This window comes from Dasypus novemcinctus, chromosome 19 (genome assembly GCF_030445035.2).
Source record: "Dasypus novemcinctus isolate mDasNov1 chromosome 19, mDasNov1.1.hap2, whole genome shotgun sequence".
Taxonomy (NCBI): Eukaryota; Metazoa; Chordata; class Mammalia; order Cingulata; family Dasypodidae; genus Dasypus; species Dasypus novemcinctus.
Window position 1 is genome coordinate 47,979,111 of NC_080691.1, and position 20,846 is coordinate 47,999,956.

At 60.8% G+C, this 20,846-nt stretch overlaps 1 protein-coding gene across 2 annotated transcripts; it reads left to right on the forward strand.

Moving 5' to 3' along the window:
• Window positions 1-3,546: 3,546 nt before the first annotated feature.
• ADORA2A (adenosine A2a receptor) lies at window positions 3,547-19,294 on the forward strand. 2 transcript variants are annotated; one of them, XM_058281737.1, is made up of 3 exons: window positions 3,547-3,605; window positions 12,092-12,635; window positions 17,595-19,294. In XM_058281737.1, exons 2-3 carry the CDS (start codon window positions 12,298-12,300, stop codon window positions 18,499-18,501), a joined length of 1,245 nt encoding a protein of 414 aa, XP_058137720.1. In that variant the 5' UTR covers window positions 3,547-3,605; window positions 12,092-12,297; the 3' UTR covers window positions 18,502-19,294. The 2 variants fall into 2 exon arrangements, with proteins under 2 accessions (XP_058137720.1, XP_071066004.1); XM_071209903.1 differs by lacking the exon at window positions 3,547-3,605 and adding an exon at window positions 9,605-11,961.
• Window positions 19,295-20,846: the final 1,552 nt, after the last annotated feature.

Sequence of the window (20,846 nt, forward strand, 5' to 3'; positions counted from 1 at the left end):
CCACAGCCTCGTGGGCTCGGGTCCTGGGCCCGCTGCCCCCAACGGACTGCCCTCCACGGGCCCTGGTGGGCACACACTGGCCAGCTCTGTCTGCAGCGCCGGGTTTGGTCTGGGTTCTGTTTTGGGCTCTGTCCCTTAAGCGGAGAAGCACAGGAGACCCCGAGATGCTCCCGGGTACCACCCTGGTGGGAGGGGCAACCGACTCCACTGGGGTCCCAGGTTGCTGAGCAGGCCCCAGTGAGGCTCCAGGCAGACGGGGCCCAGCAGCGGGGTGCCCAGGCTGTGAGCCGCGGAGGAGCCGGGCGCCGAGGGGGGAGGCTAGAGGGGGCGTTGAGACACTGGGTGACCTCCCCTCAGGCATGTCAGAAGTGGGGTGTGGAGAGAGGCCAGACCCCACCCCCCCAAGCCAGAGCAAGGAGGCCTCTGTGCCCAGAAGGCCAGTGTCGTGTCACTGTTCCCAGGAGGCCCCTGGAAGACGTGTCCCTCACAGAGTGTGGTGTGCTGGGCCATGACCCCGACCAGACCAGCGGGGAGGGGCGAGCCAGAGGGATGAGGGAGGCGGCTGGGAGAGCACCGTGCAGGCCCCGAGTGGGCATGCCCGGTCCCCCGCCAGGGCTGCAGCCGCCAAGGGAGTCGACACCAGGTCTCACCCAGTTCTGCCACCAACGCTTGGGGTGGTGTGGAATGGCGACCCCCAGAAGGGGGCCCTTCTGGACTCTCCTACCAGGCATCCTTTTCTCTGTGATGGGGGGGGCTAGTGCCCCCAAGTCTCAGGCGGGTCGGATATACAGGGACAGAGGGCCAGGTGGATGTTCTGGGCAGTGGCCGAGGGCCGGTGTCTCCATTTCCTGGCTTAAGGCCATTCCCAGGTGGGTGATGAGTGACAAGCCCCAGCACGAGGCTACAAAGGCCTGTCTCTGCCCATTGCAGGGCCCAGAACAAGGCCCACGCACACACCCCCGGCCTCAGTTTCCCCATCTCCATGGATTCTGACTCAAGGCCTGGGGTCCCCAGAGGGAATCTCTGTCCCCGTCCTCGTCACTGGACGGAGCATCTCCCCGAGTGCTGAGCTGGGGGTGGCGGCAGGTCAGTCCTGCTCCTGTGGCCTTGCTGTGGCCTTGCTGTGGCCGTGGGCGGCTCGGGGGTCACTTCCTCTGGCGTGACTCTACCTCTGAGGGTAGACTGGAGCCCAGTGAGGTCCCACTTCCTCAATTCCAGAGCCCCGGGAAGTGTGCGTGACTGCCCTTGGAAGTTGGGTGAGCCCCGCTGGGTAGCCTGGTGTGATTCCCAGGCACACCCGGCCCAGCACCCGCTGGGTGCCTTGTCCTGGGTCTGGCGGTGCTGGCTCTGCTGTGGCTCCACTGACCCCAGAGCAGACAGTCGGTGACCAGAGGCCACCCAGGTGCATCCTGACCAGGAACAAAGGGCCAACAGGCAGGGCTGCGGTGGGCAGTGTGAGAACGGATTTGGGGGGCAGGGGAGAGCCCAGCTGGCCCAGCCCCTGCCGCGGAGGAGCTCGGGCCTGCACGGAAGGAAGGGCGGCCACACTCATCCTTCAAAGCCTGTCCGGGGCCGGCAGGGAAACTCAAGCACACAGCGAAGGAGAACACGGGCCTGCCAGGGGGCCGCTTCCTAGGGAGGCAGAGCAGCCTGCGCCTCCCCCGCCACCTGACCTGGAGGAAGCTCGAGCCCCAAGGGCGGCCCCGGCTCGGACACCTGCGCAGGGCCTCTCTCCCTGCCACAGTCCCCAACCCGAGAAGCTCTCAGAGCAGAGGGGGCACGAGGCAGCACAGCCTTAGGGTTTGTGGAGCCTCTCCTGGGGGGTGCTGTCAGCAGAGGGTCCCCCCAAGAGGGACGACTGGCCCATGGCACACCTGCTCCCCCGGGGAGGGGAGCTCCGTGTGTGAACAGCCCTCCCAAGTGCCCGCGTCGGGTCAGCCCCCAACTGGAGGGTCTCCCAACATGTCCCAGGCTCTGGGCAGTGGCCTTCACACAACAGGTGACAGGACCCTTGAGGCAATGCTCCCTCTGCCTCCGCCAGGCCTCGGAGGGGCAGCTGGGGGGGGGGTGCCTGGGGCGCCCCTCAGTCTCTCTGGAGCAGGTTCCTTATGGGGTGGGTCCCTGGGGGGCCAGAGACAAGCCAGGCTCTCCCTGCATGTCGGCACAGCCACCCCAGACCTGGGTGCTGGCCTTGAGGGATGGGGGGGCACTGCTTGGTGGAACTCAGGAGCGAATCACGTGCACTTTGGCCCTCGGACTCTGAGGACCAGCAGAGGTGAAGGCCACACCGGCAAGTGCAGGTGGGGAGGGTTCCGGGCCCCAGGGTGCAGACAGCTCCACGCTGCAAGCAAGGGTCAGAGGGCTCCCCAACCCCCCGCTCTGGCTGAGTTGGTCTCTGCCCCAGGAACCCTGCTCTACGCCCCAAAATCCCTTCTGGATCCCAGGCTATTCCCAAGACAGGGTGTTCCTAGCACGGTCGGTGAACGAGGACGTGAAGGAAGGTGGGGAAGGAGCTGTACCTTGGGGGAAGCCCTGGAGCAAGGGGGGGGAGCCAAGAGCCCCGGAGAGCGGCCCCTCCCGGCACTTCCCTGGCCCTGACGTCACTGGTCTGACTCCAGCTCCAGAATGGGGCGAGGGCCAGGGACGACCGGTCAAGTTAGGGGCACGGCCCGTGGGCTCTGCTGGCGGGGCGCCCCTCCCCCCCAATCCCACCGCGCATTCCGCGGGCCGTCGCGGGGCTGCCGCGGAGAAGTTGCCCTCCCCGTCCGCTACCGCCCCCAACCCAGGCCGCCCGCGGCCCAGGGGTCCAGCCCGGCCCTCCGCAGACCCCTTCATCCTGGGCTTCTGCCCCCGCCGGTCCTAGAAGGGTCCACAATGGGAGGCTTCGGGCAGGCTCTTGACCAGCCACGCCCCCCTCCTGCAGCGCACGTAATGGGGTCCCCACGTCCCCCTGGTGCAAGAGTCGAGGGTGGTTTCCCCTGCCATGTCGGACTGGGACCGGCACGAGGTTGTTCCCAATTGGAAGCTTCCGGAACAGCTTGGGCAGGGGCGGGACTCCCCCTCGCCCGCGGGTCTGGTTCGGGCTTGGCCAGTGGTACGGACGGTGACCCCTCGGCAGAAGCGGGAGGCGCAGGGCCGACCCCGGTCCCGCAGGGGCTGGAGGCACTCGAGGGACCCCGGCCCGGGAGTCGGGGGGCCCCTGTTGAGCCTAGACCCAGACAGCTCGAGGTTAAGCTGGGGACCGCGGTTAGGGCGCCGGACCCTGGGGAGGGGGCGGAGGAACCCGGGCGCCCCGCTCCGACGAGACCCGGCAGAGCCGGGAAGGAGCCCTGGGGGCCGCCCCGGGCAGAGGGCGCGGGGGCCGGAGCAGCCCGGGAGCCTCGCGGAAGGGGGCGGGGCGGGCGCGGGCGGAGGCGGGGTCGGCTCGCACGCACGCGGCTCCAGGCCCGCACGCGCTCCGGGCCTCGGTTTCCCCGGGCGGCGGGGCGGGGCCGAGGCGGCGCGGGCCTCGCAGCTGCCTGCAGGGGGCGCCCGCGAGCGGCGCGGCGGGAGCGGAGCGGGAGCCCGGGCGCAGCCGAGACCGCGGGAGCCGGCGCCGGCGGCAGGTCAGCCGGGGCGGGGGGCGCGGGGGCGCGGGGCCGTCGGGCGCGGGGCGGGGGAGCGGACGCCTCGACACCCCTCTCCGCGCGGGGCCCCCGTCGCGCCGAGAGCGAGTGCCCGGGCGCCGGAAGGCGTGTGTCGGGCGGCCCGGCGCGCCCGGGGGCAGCGTGCGGAGCCGCCCGAAGGTGGGCGAGCGGCCGGGAGGGGCGGGGGCGCGGGAGTGCGGGGCGGGCCGCGGGGCGCAGGCGTCCGCACCTCGGGGCCCGGCGGGAACGGCCGTCGGTCGGGCTGGGCGCGCGCTCCGGCCCCAGGACGCCGGCGGAGCCTTCCGGGCGCGCCCCCGGGGCTGGGCTGGGGGCGCAGAGGCGCGGCCGCGGGGCTGCAGCAGGTGGCGGGGCGGGCGGGGCGGGGGGCCCGGCCCGGCGAGGCGGGGTCCGCCTGGACGCGGCGGCGGGCGGGGGCGCGCCGCGGACGGTCCTGGCCGGCCGCCCCGGGTGAGGTCGGAATGGCGGGAATGGTGGCGTCCCTCGAGGGACTTGGCGCGGGGCGCCCCAGGGCCGGAGGGGGCCACCGCGGACTGGCGGGCAGACCCTCTGTGCTGCGGCCGCGGCCGCCCTGCCGTAGGCTTTGATTTTCCTGCCTGTACAATGGGAAAGAAAGGGGCTGGGGGCTCCCCCGCGGCAGGAGCAGAGGATGAGTGGCCACAACTTCGCCGAGGAGAAGCCAGTGTCTCCTTGCCTCTGCCCCCAAGACGGGGGCGGCCGAGTTGGGGCTGCTTCCCCCATCCCCGGGTCAAGGGAGCAGGCTGCCTTCTGGCCCCTGTGGGCAGGGTGCGGCCGACCCCCTTTCCACAAGCCTGCAGGACAGGCGGATGTCCACCCTCCCGCCTGGGGCTGCCCTCACCGGCTGCCCTCGCCGGCTGCCCTCTGCTGTCTGCTTTCCGGGGGGCTCCCAGCCTCTGCCTCCTCCACGTCGAGCCATGGTGGAAGGCTCTTTGGAGCCCAGCAGGTCAGGGAGGACCTGGGGGAGTCAGGGCTGGTCCTGGAGGCTTTGGGTGGGGTCGGAAGGCCTCTGCCCTCCGGGCCAGCCCCCTTCATGGGCGGCCACAGACCCTCGCAGGAACTCCTGAGGCTTGGCCACCAGCCGCAGGGAGCCTCATCACCTCGTTCCCTGCCCTTGCCCTCTGGGTTCCTAGGTCCTTGAGGCAAATCCCAGCCAGTGCTCTCCATCCTCTGTCTCCTCAGTGCTGACCCCCTCGAGGAGGCTAAGGGCAGCTGTCCATGGGGAGGCAGGCTTGGGGCTGGGTGGGGTCTTAAGCCTTGCCTGTTGAAGCTCAGGCTGCATCCTGCAGGTCATGGCCTCGAGGGCCACCAGATGGAATAGAGATTTCCGGTGCCTTAGCCTGAGTTCTGGACCTGCCTCCTCAAGACTAACTTTCTGGATAGCCTGGGGCAAGTCCCGTCCACCCAGAATCCAATTCCTCATCTGTGAAACAAGGATCCTTAATATACAGGTTGTGATGGAAAAGAGAGGTGGACATGGACCTGGGGGAAGGGGGAGAAGGGTCATGGTGACCTGCCCAGGGGTGGTTTGCTCAGGGTCTGTGGTTGAGCGGGGGAGCCCTGGAGCAAGCACTGGATTTGAAAGTCAGCTGCCGTCAGGGGGCACCTGATTTCAGGGAGTCACGTCCTGTACATTTCAGGGCTGCTGGGTGGCCCCAGGCAATTGCTTGAGGTCTTCCAGCCCGTTGAGAATCTTCTGCTCAGTGCCTAGGGGCACACCTGTTGGGGGACCGCAGCCCAAAGGGCTCTCGTGGCAACCTGAACCCCACGGGAGCTCTGGCTGCCGTATTCCTTGAGCCACCAAGCCCTGTGCGAGGTGGAGCCACCATCCCAGCCTTGTTTGTGGGCTCCGTCTGATCTGGTACAATTTAAATGGCGCTGAAAGATGTGTGCACGGGCGAGCCTGGAGGGGAGGACGGCTTGAGGGGATCCTGAGGACATGACTGCAGTCGGGGGCTGAGACTTAGTCCCCAGAGAGAAGGTCTGCACCCAGGGGAGCACTGGCAGCCACGGAAGGGAAGGTTTGCAAAGTGAGACATAGACGCCAGATAGGGCAGTGGGAATGGGTGGACCTTGGAGGTCTGCGCTGGGCCAGCTGGGGGAATGTAGGTGAACTTGGAGCTGGGGTGCAAAGAGGACCCCACCTCAGTAGACTGCTAGGAAAGGGGCGACCTGCTCCAGCTTCCAGGACCTTCTTTGAGCATGACTCTAGCCTTTGCACCAGTTCTTTTCTTTACCTGAACTCTCTCCCTTCATTACCTTGTCCCCAGGTCCAATCCAAGTAGTCCTTCCACTCAGAAGCCTCCCGGCTCCCCTGAGCACTGGCAGCCTCGACGTCCCCTTCTGTTCTAGAGCTCGCTGGACAGTAACTAGTTTTGCCTTTCTGGGGTTCCCACCTCTGCAGATGACGCTGCTCCCCAGGTGCTGGGCAGGTGCTCTCTGCCCAGAGGTCCCCAAGGCTGGTGTCTGTCTGGCATGGGGTATTTGCCTCAGGCCCTTGTCCTTGTCACACCGTGCGCCTGGCACGGGGTCTACTGGATAGGTGAAGAAGCCAGACTCTGGCGGCTGGAGATGGTGCTGCACTTCCCAGGCCATGCCCAAATGAACTCAACCTCCCCTCCTGCCCTTCCCCTCCATCCCTGGAGCCCCTCCCGGGCTCCCTTCAGCAGGCCGGCCCCCTGCCAGGCCGAGCCCCAGCCCCATCTAGAAGCCCCTCCTCCACCGGAATTCCACTCTTGGGGGGGGGGCTTGGGCGGCGTTACAGTACCTGTCACCCGCCATTAGAGAGTTGGAGGAGGAAGCACCGAGCCAGGAGGCTGCCTCACCCCCACCTGCTGCACCCACAAGGGGCCTGTGCTCAGGGAGAAAGTGGGCGATGGAGCAGGGTGGGCGCCCTCCACCACAGCGTGGCATCGGCGCTGGTGGAGCAGGGGAAGCAGGTGGTGCAGCCAGTGTGTGTGGCCCACCATGGGGTGGTCCATGGTGGGGGATGAGTGATCAGGGGAGAGGTGAGTCTTCCCCCGCGGTGGGCGAGTGGAGCGTGGGGGTTCAGTGGAGCATGGAGAAGGTGAGTACTCCGTGGAGGAACGAGTCGTCCACCGGGAGGGGAGGAGTGAGTCATCGTTATCTCCAGCCGGGAGGACGAGGCTGCGGCCTCTCTGGTATATGGCCTGGGCGTGGGGTAGGGGGATGCCGGTATTAAGTGATGAGAAGGGGTGAAACCCGCGGGAAGTTGTGAGACCGAGGCGCCCTGAGGAGGCTGCGTGCACGGGTTCTGCTCTGGGCTCTCAGAGCTCAGCCTCCAGCTGTGGGGAGCTGGCTCCCCGCCCCATTCTGCCCACATCCTGCCCCCAGGAGCCAAGAGCAGCCGCCTGCACCAAGGGGCGGTGGGGGCAGGGGGCCTGCCCGGGGAGCCTCCACCAGGTGCTGAGGTTGGAGCCACCCACAGCCCTGTGGGGAGGGAGGAGCCAGCCCCCCAGGGGCTTGTGCTGCGGGCTGGGGCACCTGCCCAGTCTGATGGGCGTTTGGGTTCTGGGGTTACTGCACAGCCTGCCCTTGCCATCCCAAAGGCCCATCCTTGCAGGCAAGGGGCTGGCAGTTCAGGAGCAGGAGCTGCTGTTTTCCCAGTGGTCCTCCTCTCTGTCCTTCCACCCAAGTTGCCACAAGACCTTGTTGGTGCTTTTCAGGCTCCCTTCCAGGTCTCAGCTGTTTTCTCTTTGATGTTTCTGTGTGAATTACTCAGTGCTGTCTTCAAATCCCATTTTCTTTGAGTGGTGCGTGCCATGTCCATTGCGTTATTTCAGTGCCTGCTTTTTCACTTCCAGGATTTTATCTTGGTTCTTACTCATACTTGTCGGTTCTTGTTTCAGTCCTGCCAGTTGTTTAAGTTCGCACTCTCACTCGTGAATGCTATTCTTTCCTTTATCTCTTTGAAGATCCTAAATGTACTTGAAAGTCAACATGAGTTTACTCTCACTTCTTCATCTCCTCTGGATGGGCTCACCTCCAGGTTGTACCTTTGCCTGACTTTCTTAGGTTTCCTCGTGTGCTTCAAAATTGTGGCTTGCAGGCTCGCCATAAGTGGACGTGTGGGGCGACCTGTAGGCATCTGAACCCTCAGGGGGCAGCTGGCTCTTGGGGCAGTTTCCTGGAATTTTTTTGTCCTCCAAGGGCCTTCTGCTGTAGGCACAGGGCCAAATGGGGCCAAACTCAGCAACAGCTGATGGGGGCACCCAGCACTTGGGAGACTGCCTAGCACAGAGTTGGGGTTTGGTCAACATTTGCTACAGAAAAGTGGTGGGAACATCTGAAATCCAGGAACAGGCCCAGGAGACTGCAACGGGCCTGAGTCCCTGTGCTGCCCTCGGAGCAGGTGTGCAAGGGATGCCTCAAAGCCAGCGGGCTCCTCCGCCTGGCAGGCTCTGGGGGGTGCAGCCACCATCTGGGCTTGTGTACAGAAAGCCTGGCAAGCCTGACTACCAGGAGCCAGGAGCCATTGGCCAGGAAATACATGGGTTTTGATTAAATGGAGTTTTAATTAAAATGGCCAGGATGAGCGTGGGGGTGGGAAGGAAGCGGGGAGGCAGCCGCTGGGAATCCTGTGGGGTTGTCCCGTCAAGGCTGGTCATTTCCGTCCCCAGCATGTGTCTCTGGTTTATGCGGGACAGCTCCTGCCCCATCCCCAACAAGGAATGGCCACAAGGGAAATACATTTAATACTTAATTTCTCCTCTTGGCCAGCAACTGATGACTTAAGGATTAATAAGATAGAGCCAACAAAGAGGGAGAGGAAGTCGCCAGATCCCAGCCCCCTCCTGTGAAACTCCTGGAGGCCTCGGAAGGGAGAGCAGTGGAGACTGGCTGGGAGGCCCCGGGAACCCCTTCTGCTGCTGTGCCTGCCGTGACCTCCTTGGGCTTTCTCCCTGCCGTTCTCTTCCACCCTTTCTATGCTCACTTCACCTCTTTCGGCTTTCGCTTCCACATCCGAAACGGGTTCATGAGGCTGTGTCACAGGAGACCCCATGCACCCCGCGCTGTCCTCTCCCGACAGGCTGCACAGCTGCTGCAGGGTCCTGGGTAGTTTCAGATGTCCAGGCTCGGGGCTCTTTGGAGGCCATAGGGTTTGGTACCTAAGTGGTGGCTGGAACCAGTGACAGGGGCTCTCCCAAGAGGCCGTGTGTGATCCCCAATTCCTGATCTGGGACACATTAGCACCTTGAAAGCATCCGTGATGGGAGTATTTCCACAACAGAGATCTGGTAAAGGCTACATGTCAGATGCCCACCCCCCACCCCAAGGGGCCAGCGTGCCCCCGGGAGCCCCCCAGGCCACCTCTTCATCCCTGCACGCGCCAGGGGTGCTGCCACCTCCACCGCTGTGAGTGGATGCTGGATGGCAGGACCGAGGAGAGCGGTTACTGGGATAGCGGAAGGAAGGGCAGAGGGAGCAGGACGGAGAACGAGGGAACCGCTTTAGGACACTGGTCTCCTGGGATGTCCCCTCTACTCCCCGAAAGGCTGTCCTGGGCCTGAGGATCTACCATAGTCGGTGAAACTCAGATGCACCCCCAGGACTTGGGGTTCCCCGAGAACGGTGGTTTCAGTTCAGCTGGGAAGGATTGGTGCCAGGTGCTGTTTAAGTGGGAGCCCCTTGCTTGGAAGGTGGTGGGGAGGCCCTGAGAATTGGGGGTACACAGGCAGGCACCCCAGGCACCAGGAGAATCTCACTGAGCAGGGAGCCCCTCCCGGCGCTGGTCAGCAGGGCTGCTGGGAAAGGCTCTGCAGTTGAGGTTTGCAGGCTCGTCCAAAGCGCGAGCCCAGGCGTGATGACTGTGGGGTCGTTGCTGTGGGGTGACTGCTGGCTTGTGGAGCAGTTTCCTGGGAATTTTTACGGGTAGGGCCTGAGTGGGGCCCAGTTGTTGGGAGACTGCCTGGCACAGAGTAGGGATTTGGTTTGCTACAGGAGCCATAGAAGGAAGTCCTAAGAGTGGGATTATGCCCTTGGCCTTGTCTGTCTCCCAGCCTGGAGCCCCCGGGCAGCAGGGCCAGCAAGCCCTGCTTACTCCTTGGAGACATGCCAGGGATTCGGGTCGGGTCGATCTGCCCATCATGTCTGCCCCACCAGGTGGGGGCTCTCTTTCTGGCAGAAGGCCTGGGAGTGGCTGCTGCCACCCCCCAAGGCAGAGGCGGGCAGGCGGGGGCCGAAGCCCAGGTTGGAGGACCATCAGCTGACAGTCCTCCTCCCCGCCCTTGCCCGGGGAGGGGGGGCCCGAGGAGGCTGTGCGCAGGCGCCCGGCGGTCGGCGGAACTGGGCTGCCTGGGCTGGGCCGGGCCAGAGTGGACATGTCTCGTCTGTGGCCGTTATTGCAGGAGCGGGCGGCCTGCTGGGGCTGCAGGCCTGGGTGTGGGGCCACGTCTGCCCGTTTTCTGTGTGAATATACAGCCTCGGCGAAGGGAGGGCCCTGCAGGTGCCGCTCTGGGCTGCAGCCAGGGAAGCGGTGGAGGCACGCAGTGTGGCCAGGGTGTTGCCAGGAGGCTCTCGGTCTCTGCTGGTGACATGCTAGTGAGCAGTGGGTGGTAGGGCCCTGGGTGGCAAAGATGGGCCCCTGGCTGGGCCTTGCGGGAGGACCCCCGCTGCCTCGGGCTTCAGTTGTCTCCTCCCTGCTGCTCCCTGTCCTGCTCTGTCCAGCACTACCTTTCGGGCCCCCTTGTGCGGGGGGGCGGGGGAGGGAAAGGCCCGATGAGCACAGGAAACTCCTGGGGGGTACAGCTGCTGCCCATGCACCCCTCCACCCCCAGCTCCAGCCACCTGCTAGGCCCTGAGAGCATCAAGTTGGGAGGAAACTTGGGGTTCATCTTGGGGTAAACTCTGTCACCTCCTGGAGGAGTGGGGGAGGCAGGTCTGTCCCTTGAGGCGGGGGGAAATGGGGGTGTTGCTGAGGCTACCTGAGCCCACCTGAGCAGGCCCAGCCTCTTGTTCCATGCAGGCAGTGCTGCCACACACACCCTGGGCGCCAGCTGGAAAAGGAGCGGTGGATTTGGGGGCCCCTTAGCTCTCAGGGAATTGAGAATGCTTGGAATGGAGGAAGGCGTGAGGGGGGTGCTGTGGACTCACCGCACTTAGAGTGTGGCGTGGGGAAGGGGGTGGCGGTGGGGTGATGTCCCTGGGCTAGCAGGGACCTAGACCTGTTCGCAGGTTGAGGGGTGACGCTGGGAGTGGGGGTGGGGTACCACGACTCCTCTGCCCCTGCTTTGAGGGCGTCAGTGATTCCTTACTTTCCTGTGGCATTTTGACTCTGATGAGCCCTTTCAAATCGTTTATTTCCTTCTCTCAGAATCACAGGTTAGAGATGAAAAGGTCCTTAAGGTCAAACAGGGTAAAACCTCCTCACTGTGTCGATGGAGAAACTGAGGCCCAGATAGGAAAGCATCTTTACTCCTGGTGCCCCAGCAAATCCCGGCTGAGCGCCTGCTTTTTGCTGAGCACCAGACTTAAGTCAGCCAGGTGCTGCCTGCATCAGCCAGGCACACTCGGTGGGGGAGAAGGAGTGGGAGGAGGGAGGAGGGAGGAGGGAGGGGTCCCTGTCCCACCCAGATGTGCAGCTCAAGGGGAGCGGCAGTTGGTGTGGGCTGGAAAAGAGGCTGTGCTGTGCCAGGGAGGCGGCAGGCACGGGTGTTTGCCCCACTCGCTGCTGGGAGGGTAAGAGCTCACCTGCCACAGGGCAGACAGGCCCCTTGGAATGCCTCACATCTGCGTTTGAGGGGCTAGGTCCTGCACCCTCGCCACATAGCCCACAGGGCTGGAGCAGACCCAGGTCAGCCGAGGAGCTGGCCCAGTGGAATGGCAGGTAGGTGAGCAGGAGCGCTGAGGAGGCCCTTTCCAGGAGAGCTTGGTGGTGGCGGCAGCTCAGGCCTGTGACACGGGCTGGGCTGCCACAGAGGGCGTTAGGAAGCTGAGCGTGGGGAGCTAGCGTGAGTGACTTATCTTTGAAAGATTCCCAGCTTCCCTGGAGAGAACCAGAAACAGAGACTGCTGCCCGGAGCTCTGGGTCCAGGAGTGCCAGGCTGGGCAGTGGAGCACAGCTTGGACATGGCGAGGCATGACCCACAGAGCCATGGCGGCTGTGCGTGTGCGGGTTTTGGCAGGGATTCTGCAGGACCGGAGGACGCGGCTTCACTGGGAGGCCTCTCTGGGCTGGCAACCCCCTCCAAGGGAGCACCAGGATCCCAGCTTCCCCCACCTCCCAGGCGCGACCCCAACAGACCGGCAGGTCATCCTCAACTTGCCACCTGGCCTGCAGGTGCAGTGGGACCCAGAGCAGGAGGGTCTCCACGGGGTCGAGGCTGGAGCCAAGGGCAGCCCCTGGAAACCTCCAGCTGTGTCTCCCCCACCCTCATCCTGCTTCTCATAAGGGTGTTCTGCCTTTGCAGGTCCCTCAGGAACTCCAAAGCCTGGCTTAGCCAGAGAAGCCACTGCCGGAGTCCCCGGAAAAGGCTGGACCCCAGAGGCCCAGAGCTGTGCGTGAAAAGCCATCGGCAGGCCGCCCCCGGCAGTCGCCTGGTCTGGGCCGGCGGCCGGGCTGCAGCTATGGACCGTGAGCTGGCCCGGCCTGCGTCCCCGCTGAGCCTGCCCATCCATGGCTGCGCTCGTCATGGGCTCGGCGGCGTACATCACAGTGGAGCTGGCCATCGCTCTGCTGGCCGTCCTGGGCAACGTGCTGGTGTGCTGGGCCGTGTGGCTCAACAGCAACCTGCAGAACGTCACCAACTACTTCGTGGTGTCACTGGCAGCTGCCGACATCGCCGTGGGGGTCCTCGCCATCCCCTTCGCCATCCCCATCAGCACGGGCTTCTGTGCCGCCTGCCATGGCTGCCTCTTCATTGCCTGCTTCGTCCTGGTCCTCACGCAGACCTCCATCTTCAGCCTGCTGGCCATCGCCATTGACCGCTACATTGCCATCCGCATCCCGCTCCGGTGAGCTGCCCCGTGCTCTTCCTGGGCCCACGTTTGCGCCTGGGGAGAGGCCGCCTCTGGGGTCAGGGCTGGGTCTGGGCTGGGGTCAGTCACTGTAACCCTGTGCCCAGAGTTTGGTCTGTGGAGTCAGTATGTGCTCGGTGCTAAGAGTGAAGCTGAGGCCAAGCGGGGTGGTCCCTGGCACAGGGCATCCACCTCCCCAGTACACATGGAGGGCTGGGCCTGGGTGGCAGGCAGGAGGGGCAGGGGCCCGTGGCTGCCCACACTGGTGCACCCAGGCCCCTTCCCTCGGAAGGGGACATCTCCCTTCTCTCCCCACATGGTCCGAGGCAGGGGCAGGGGCTGTGACCTGGCCACATTCCAAAGAGAGTCACCAGAATTGGGATCTAGATGCAAATTCAGGGGCTCCCGGGGTCAGAAGCCTCATAGGCTTGGAGGCATTCTGACTGCCGAGAGGGCTTTTATGGTGACTGCCGTGGACTGACTGCAGTCTTGCCTTGTTTGAGTTTGCTGTGCACAGCCTCCACCCAGGCCATCCTGGCACTTGAACATAGGAAACGCATCCCTGCCCCACATGGTCCTTGTGGCTCTAGGAGTACAAGCGCTCCCACAGCCTGGGCCCTGAGGGAGGTCTTGAAGGAGGTGGCCCCCTGCCCCTGCAGTAAGTTCTCCCAAGTAGGTGGACTGACCCACTTGAATCCAGCCCCACAGCGGGCTGAGGGCCCCAGCAGGGAGGACCAGGCTCAGGGGGCAAATGGAAGTGGGATTCTCAAACCCAGAGGGTCCCTTAGAGGTCACTTCCTCTCTGCTCTGGAGTGGAAAAACAAGGCTCCAGGAAGGGAGTCAGCTTTCCCATGGTCACACAGTGAGTTGGCAGCAGGGCCAGGGCCAGGAAGCACCACAGCCTGCCACCCACTGTGACTTCAGTCCTTGGGGAGCTGGGTCCCAGACTCCCAGACCCGCCAGCAGCAGCCACTGCCATCACCTGGGCTCGGGGGGGGGAAGCGGGAATCCTCACTGCCCCCTGGACTCTGCATCTCAGGAGAGCCCAGAAACCATCAGAGGAGGAGGAGAGTCCAGCCACCCCACCAGGGTGCTGAGTGAGAGGTATTCTGCCACCCTGGGGACAGACTGAGCCCCAAAGCTGCCACCACCCCTTCCTGGGAGCTGGGGGTGGTGGCGCGCAGGCTTGTAAGCAAGGCCCAGGGACCCAGTGCGCTTTGGGGACGTGGGAACACTCAGGGGCTCGCTGTCCCTTTCCCTCTGCATTACCTAGAGCAGGGTCCTTCTCTGCTTCCAGGCAGGGATCCGGCTGCTCTTTGCAACTCTCGGTTTTTTGTGTTTTTTGGTCTCTCCCTGTCTCCCTGCTTTCTGAGCATCAAGAGAATGAACCCCTGTGAGGATGCTAGGACATGCCGTGTGCCTGTGGACTGTCAGCTATAACAGGCCAGGTGTCTTGGTCCTTCTTAGTCCACAAAGGGGATGGAGGCTCAAGCTAGTGGATGGAAGTGAAGGAGAGCGGGTGGGGTTGGGGGGGGGATTAAGCTCTTTCTCTAGCTGCTGGGAGGTTTGGAGCCATAGACCTGGCTCCCACCCTTGTCCACACCCCTGCCATGAACAGGCTGCAGAGATTTCAGGTGGAGTCTGGCTGGGCACGGAGCAGGGGGCTTGGAGCTAGGAAAGGTAAAGCAGAACCACTGGCTCCTAGGCCGTCTCGGCCTGGCTCAGGTTCCCCTTTCTCAGTCCTCTCACAGCCAGGAATCTAGCCTCCCACTGCCATTTCCTGTTCCCCTCGGAAAAGGTCCATTTGCCTACTTTGAGCTAGTCTCTGACCTTGGATGCCTATACCCCATGCCTTTATTAATTTTTTTAAGAATTCACTTTCAGAAAAATCTTACCTACTATTTCCCCAATTCAGGGACTGTGTTGGGCTAGGGTGAGGCCTAGTCCAGGTCTATGAGAAAGAAGCTAGCAAAACCCCGGGGTTTCCATTCCCCTGTGCCCCACCTCGCACACTGGCCCCTGTGGTTAGCCAAGCAGGGATTAAGAGACAGAAGCTGCTGATCCCAGTCCTCTGCCCACCATTCACAGCCCTTGTGAGGCAGGCCGAGACGTGAGCACAATCCTGAGTGCCTGCCTTGGTCTTGGAGGTGACCTCTGGGATGTGTCTTGTGGGATGGGCAGAAGACTCTTGACTGGGCAGGTGCGCGCAGTATCAGGAGAGGGAGAAAGTTCACAGGTAGGAATACGCGTGTGGACTTTGGGCGTGGGGATGGGGGAGTGGGGAGAGGTGGCCTAGCTGCCGATGTTGGAAAGCGACCGACAGAGAGGGCGTGTAAGCTTGGGGTGGACCCCAGCTCGCACATGCCAAGGGGGGGTCAGTGGCCCTTCAATTCTACAGTGGTGTGCCCCCAACATAGGAAATGGGAGACGCTGTGCACACAGACAGTGACTGAAACATACAGCATTGCAGAGGTACCTCAAATGGGGTACCGGCTTCCATCTCTGGAATGACAGGGATGGCTTTTGGTGTCCCTTCCGCCTAGGCAGCCTACAACTGTAGCCAGAATATAACCATGTTAGTCACAGGCAGCCCAGGGGACGCTGTTGGGCCAGGCTGTGGCTCAGCTGTGAGCCCTGATATTGCCCCAGCCCCTTAAGTGACTGCTGGTCCAGGGCTCTCAGCCTGAGGGGCTTCGTTGTGTTTTCAACTTTTTAGTTTGGACTTAACAGGAACGTTGTAAAAATAACACACAGAATTCTAACACCCCCTTCTCAGATACCAAATTTACCAACAATTAACATTTTGCCATATTTTTTATGTCATTCAGGTTTCTAAACATTTGAGTATAGTTTGTATACACCATGTTCCTTGACATTTAAGGATATTCTCTTATGTAATGACCTTCAGTGCAGTTAGCAAGCTCAAGAAATCTAATGGTGAGATAGGCTTACAGTCCATACTCCATTTTTTCCATTTGTCTCAATATTATGTCTAGTCCAGGATCACATATTGCTTTTAATTATCATTGTCTCTTTAGTTTCTGTTTTTACTTTTTTAATTGTGGTAACATATAGGCAGCACAATTTCCCATCTCAACCACTGACAAGCATACAGTGTTGTTAATTATATTAGCAGTGTCGTGTTGCCATCACCACCATCCATTACCAAAAATTGTCATCACCCTCAGGCACTTTCTTTTGAATGACAAAATACATTATTGTTATTGTTTTTTAAATAATACTTGCATGTGCTAAACATTAAAGGGACAAAAGGGTTTATAGTGAAAATGTCTTCCCCTTGCCCTGTCCCCCACCATGTTCTCCTCTCCCAGGTACAAAGTGGGGGATCTGTCTAGAAATATTCTTTGTATACATAAGCAAATGCTATTAATGTGTGTCTTGGTCTTTTTTTTCCCACATGGGGCTTTCTTTTCAGAATGAAGTAGAAGCCTTCCCCATCTGTAAAACTAGACAATGGGACAGACCAGAGATTTTCAGACTGTGCTCCCAGAAACTTTTGGGCTGGGCCCTGGTGTCCTCACCAGCTTATTTATTCAATACATATTTCTTTACCCCCTTGTCCCCCCAGCAGCTCTCCTTTGATAATTGCCTGGAAATGTGGGTAAGGAGGCTTCTGCTGGAGAGCAATTTGAAAAGCACCAGAGCAGGTGGCCCCCAGGCTCTAGGCAGCTCTTCCACAGCCACTGTCCAGCTTCTGCTTGATCACCACAAACAACTGGCAGCTTAAGATTGCCTGAGGCAGCCCATTTCCTCTGTGAACAATTCAACTAGAAAGTTCTTTCTTACCCTCCTCAGCCCTAGCTGTCTCCCCATAATTCCACCCACTGATTCCACATTGGACCTTCATCATCAGAGGCAGGACTGGCAGGCCAGAAATTTAGTGCCAATCTACCAATGAGGAAACAGAAGCCCAGAGAGGCAAAGTGACAGAATACAGTCAAACAGGAATGTGCCAGGACTAGAACCCGGGGAGGGAAATATTTCTTTTCTTGTGAAAATATCACAATTAATATAGCCTCCTATTCAACAAAGATTATGTAACTATTTGGAGAGTATTGAGAACACTGCGTGGCCCAAAGTGCTAAGGAAGAATTCAATGGGAAAGGAAAGCCTGCAACTTCCTGTGGGGCTTAAAGACCATTGAGACACGGCCCCACAGGCTTTTTGAGCTTGACAGAAATGGACAGATCCTTGGTTCTCCCCATCTGCCAAGACCCAGCTGCCCAGCTGTGGACACACTAAGCCCCTGCTTAGTGAGGGCTGCACTAAGTGTGACTGCAGAGCACTTGAATGGGCCTGTCCAGTGCACTGTTGGGATTAAGAGTTGAGGCTGTGGGTGGATTTGGAGGGGAGAAATGGTATCTCATGTGGCTTGGGACCTCCACCTCCACCACCTGTTCCTCCTTGACCCTTGGTGCTGCCTCTCCATGGGGGCTTCTGGGGGCCCAGGGTCAAATGTGGAAGAAAAAGTGTAGAGGGGAAAAAGGAGCATGGAGCACAAGAGGCCCACTTCACCTCCAGGCCCAGCCTGCCCAGAGTCCATCTTCCAGACTCTGGTATACTCCCAGGTTTAAGGGAAATGTGTGCTAGCATCAAACAAGACTAACATGGACATGATACTCTTCCCTCACCTAACCCCAAAAAGAATCACTTACTGACCCTCAAACCAGATGCATTAAGTCTAGGCCCCTCATAATCCTGTTTGACAGCCAGCTGAACGTTCTTCGGCCAGTGGTTTCCAGTTTCCCCCATTACCTCCCAGCAGCTCTGTGAAGAAGGCAGGGCTTGCTGCCTCCATTTTACAGGAAGTGGAAGCTCAGAGGCCAGAAGGGACTGGCCTGAGACCTTTCAGCCAGTGAATGGGGGCCCAGGGTGCCACTCTGGGCTCAACTCCTGGCCCTGCCTCAGTCCCCTGACATGGTCTCCTCTCCCCAGGTACAATGGCTTGGTGACGGGTGCGAGAGCCAAAGGCATCATTGCCATCTGCTGGGTGCTGTCATTCGCCATCGGCCTGACACCCATGCTGGGCTGGAACAACTGCAGCCGGTGGCAGGAGAACAAGAACAGCTCCAAGGGCTGCGGGGAGGGCCAGGTGGCCTGTCTCTTTGAGGAGGTGGTCCCCATGAACTACATGGTGTACTACAACTTCTTCGCGTGTGTCCTTGTGCCTCTGCTGCTCATGCTGGCCATCTACCTGCGCATCTTCCTAGCAGCCCGGCGGCAGCTGAAGCAGATGGAGAGCCAGCCTGTGCCTGGCGAGCGGACACGGTCCACGCTGCAGAAGGAGGTCCACGCTGCCAAATCATTGGCCATAATCGTGGGGCTCTTTGCACTCTGCTGGCTGCCCCTGCACATCATCAACTGCTTCACCTTCTTCTGCTCTGGCTGCAACCATGCCCCTATCTGGCTCATGAACCTGGCCATTGTCCTCTCCCACACCAACTCGGTCGTGAACCCCTTCATCTACGCTTACCGCATCCGTGAGTTCCGTCAGACCTTCCGCAAGATCATCCGCAGCCACGTCCTGAGGCAGCGGGAACCCTTCAGGGCAGGGGGCACCAGCGCCCGGGCCCCAGTGGCCCACGGCAGTGATGGAGAGCAGGTCAGCCTGCGCCTCAACGGCCACCCACCTGGGATGTGGGCCAACGGCAGCACCCCTCACCCTGTGCCACGGCCCAATGGCTACACCCTGGGGCTGGTGAGCGCAGGGCATGCCCAGGAGTCCCGCGAGGACAAGGGCCTTCCATGTGTAGAGCTCCTTGGCCGCGAGCTCAAGGGAGCATGCCCAGAGCCCCCTGGCCTCAGGGACCCCCTGTCCCAGGATGGGGCAGGAGTGTCCTGATGATCCACCAAGTTTATCCCTTCCACATAGAGGGAAATCTTTGTCTTTCTGGTTGGGTGAACCAGGCATGTTGGGAGAAGAGGAGTGTGCCGGGAGACCGTTAGCACGGTCGGCTCCCACTTGGCACCGAGAGGAGGGACCCCGGGCTGGAGCAGCATGAGGCCCAGCCAGGGGGCGTGGAGTCTGGGAAGCGGACATTTCGTACTGTGAGCCTTGCGCGGGGCTCAGGCTGCAGCACCAGCAGCACCGAGTGCCACCTTGTCCCTGTAGGGCAGACTGGCCTGGCCCTAAGACTGGGCCCTGCCTCCAGCAGGACCCCTGACACCCCCCAGCCCTGACCTTCCTATGGTTCAGGGGCTGCTGTGCCTGCAGGTGGCATCTGGCCTTTTTTTCCCCCCAGGAGAAAACGTAACCGTGAGGAAGCCCTGTCAGTTTTCTTCTTTCCCCTCCCTGGCTGTGGACTCCACTTTCGGTCCTGATGCTAACACAGCACCAGAGGTCTCTGCCAGGGAGGGCCCAGGCAGCCTCTCCTGCCACCACGAGCCACATCCCCCCTCAGGCCCTGGCCAGTCCCAGTGCCATCTCCTGGGGTGACAGTGTTAGAGCTGAGAATTGGGAGCCCTGGGCCAGAGCATGGGCTCAGGGACCTGTGGTGGCAGGGCATCCCGGGGTGGTTCAGAGCTGTCCCATTGGAGGTCCTATATAAGCAGGGCCCTGCCCCTCTGAAGGGAATGTTTTGTTGGAGATGAAATAAAAATGAGCCACAATGTGTTTTAAGCTTGTCCAATGAAAACTGTGTCTGAGTTCCTTTCCCTCCCCAGTCTGGCGCACACATATGTGGATGTCCATTGTGTGTGTGGGAGAGTGTGTGCAACAGACACCATGCCTGCCCGGGGGACAGGCCACCTGAATGCCCTGGAATCCAAATGTCTGGGTGCAGCCCCAAGATCTACATTCCTGGGGGAGCCCCATGGGGGTGCGGAGGGGGGCTCTCCCCAGCTTACCCCCTGCCCTGAGGTCGCTAACCCCCTCCAGCCCTGTCATTCCCTGGGCGTGGGGACAGGCACTGGATGGAGCTGTTTCAGGCTTTTCCCTCCCTTTTTGGAGACCCCCCTTCTGCTCTGCCCCCTCCCGGCTGAGAGGCCACAGAGGACTCGGGGGCTCAACTGCCTTCCCTGAGCTTGCCCCTTCCCTTCTCCCAACAAAGGACTATGAGGAGACTGCTGCAGGGCCCCTGGCCCTTCCTTCATGAAGGCGAAGTCTGAGGCCCCCGGGGCAGTTAGCAACCCACCTCATCTGTGGGTGATGGGGCCAGGACTGTCCCAGACAGGGGTCTGAGACCATTTGGTCTCAAGTCTCCCAGGCCCAAAGAGGTGGGGATTGTGGGGAGGGTAACCCTGTGTGACTGGAACATCATGGGCCATCTTCACACAGCCTGAGAGCCCCACTTTTGAGAGATGCCCAAACTGAAGCTCAAAGAGGTATCCTTGCCCAGGCCACACAGCTGGTAAGCAGGAGTGGACAGAAAACCCAGGTCTGCCTGACTACAAGACCCATGCATTTGTTTGGGTTTTTTCCCCTTTTAATTGATGAACTATTTCGACCAAACCGAAAAGTATGAAATAACATCATGCACCCACCACTTGGCTTAAGAAATCTGACCACAGTTGACGCATCTTATGCCTTCCCTACTTTATCCCACTTCTGCACCCGCAAATGAGCACTTTCCTGAATTTCATTTCATTCCACTGCTTATCTTTTTACTTATTATAAACACATACTTATTATCTCCAAACACTATAAATACATAATTATCCCCAAACCAATTCCAATTTGTTTTAACTATATTTTGCCGTTTATATCAGTCAATAGTTGTGTACACTGATGGCACAGAAGAAACACCAGGAAGCTTTTAAAAGCACCAAAGCCTGAGCTCCCCACAGAGACGCTGACTTAACTGGTCTGGATGGGGCCCAGGGGATTCCAGTGGACAGCCATGGTTAAGAAGTGCTAATACAAAGGCACAAAATCCATCCTCTTCCACACCAGCCGCCTCCTAGGCCTCCTTTGGGTTTGCACTGGTTCAGGGCTGAGGGGCCAACACATCCACACCTCAGCCAGTTCTGGGGGGGAACAGACCATGACCCAGCTCCACACCCACCCCTGCAGGCCCCACTGTGAGCTCCGCCCCAAAAGTATAGGCACATATGTGCAAACACAGATGCATGTGCCATCCCCTGGATGTTATAAAAACACATGTGTGCATGCACAGAGGACTCATGGGCAGAGCCTGCCTGAAGGAGAAAGAGTCCTTGGCAGCAATAAGAGGAAGCCTGGTAGGCGGC

What these genes read in the sequence shown, in the direction of transcription:
- ADORA2A (XM_058281737.1), top strand. Translation starts at nt 12,298, where the DNA reads ATGGCTGCGCTCGTCATGGGCTCGGCGGCGTACATCACAGTGGAGCTG. An exon ending in GCCATCCGCATCCCGCTCCG is followed by an intron (nt 12,636 to 17,594) that starts GTGAGCTGCCCC and finishes TCCTCTCCCCAG; the next exon opens with GTACAATGGCTTGGTGACGG.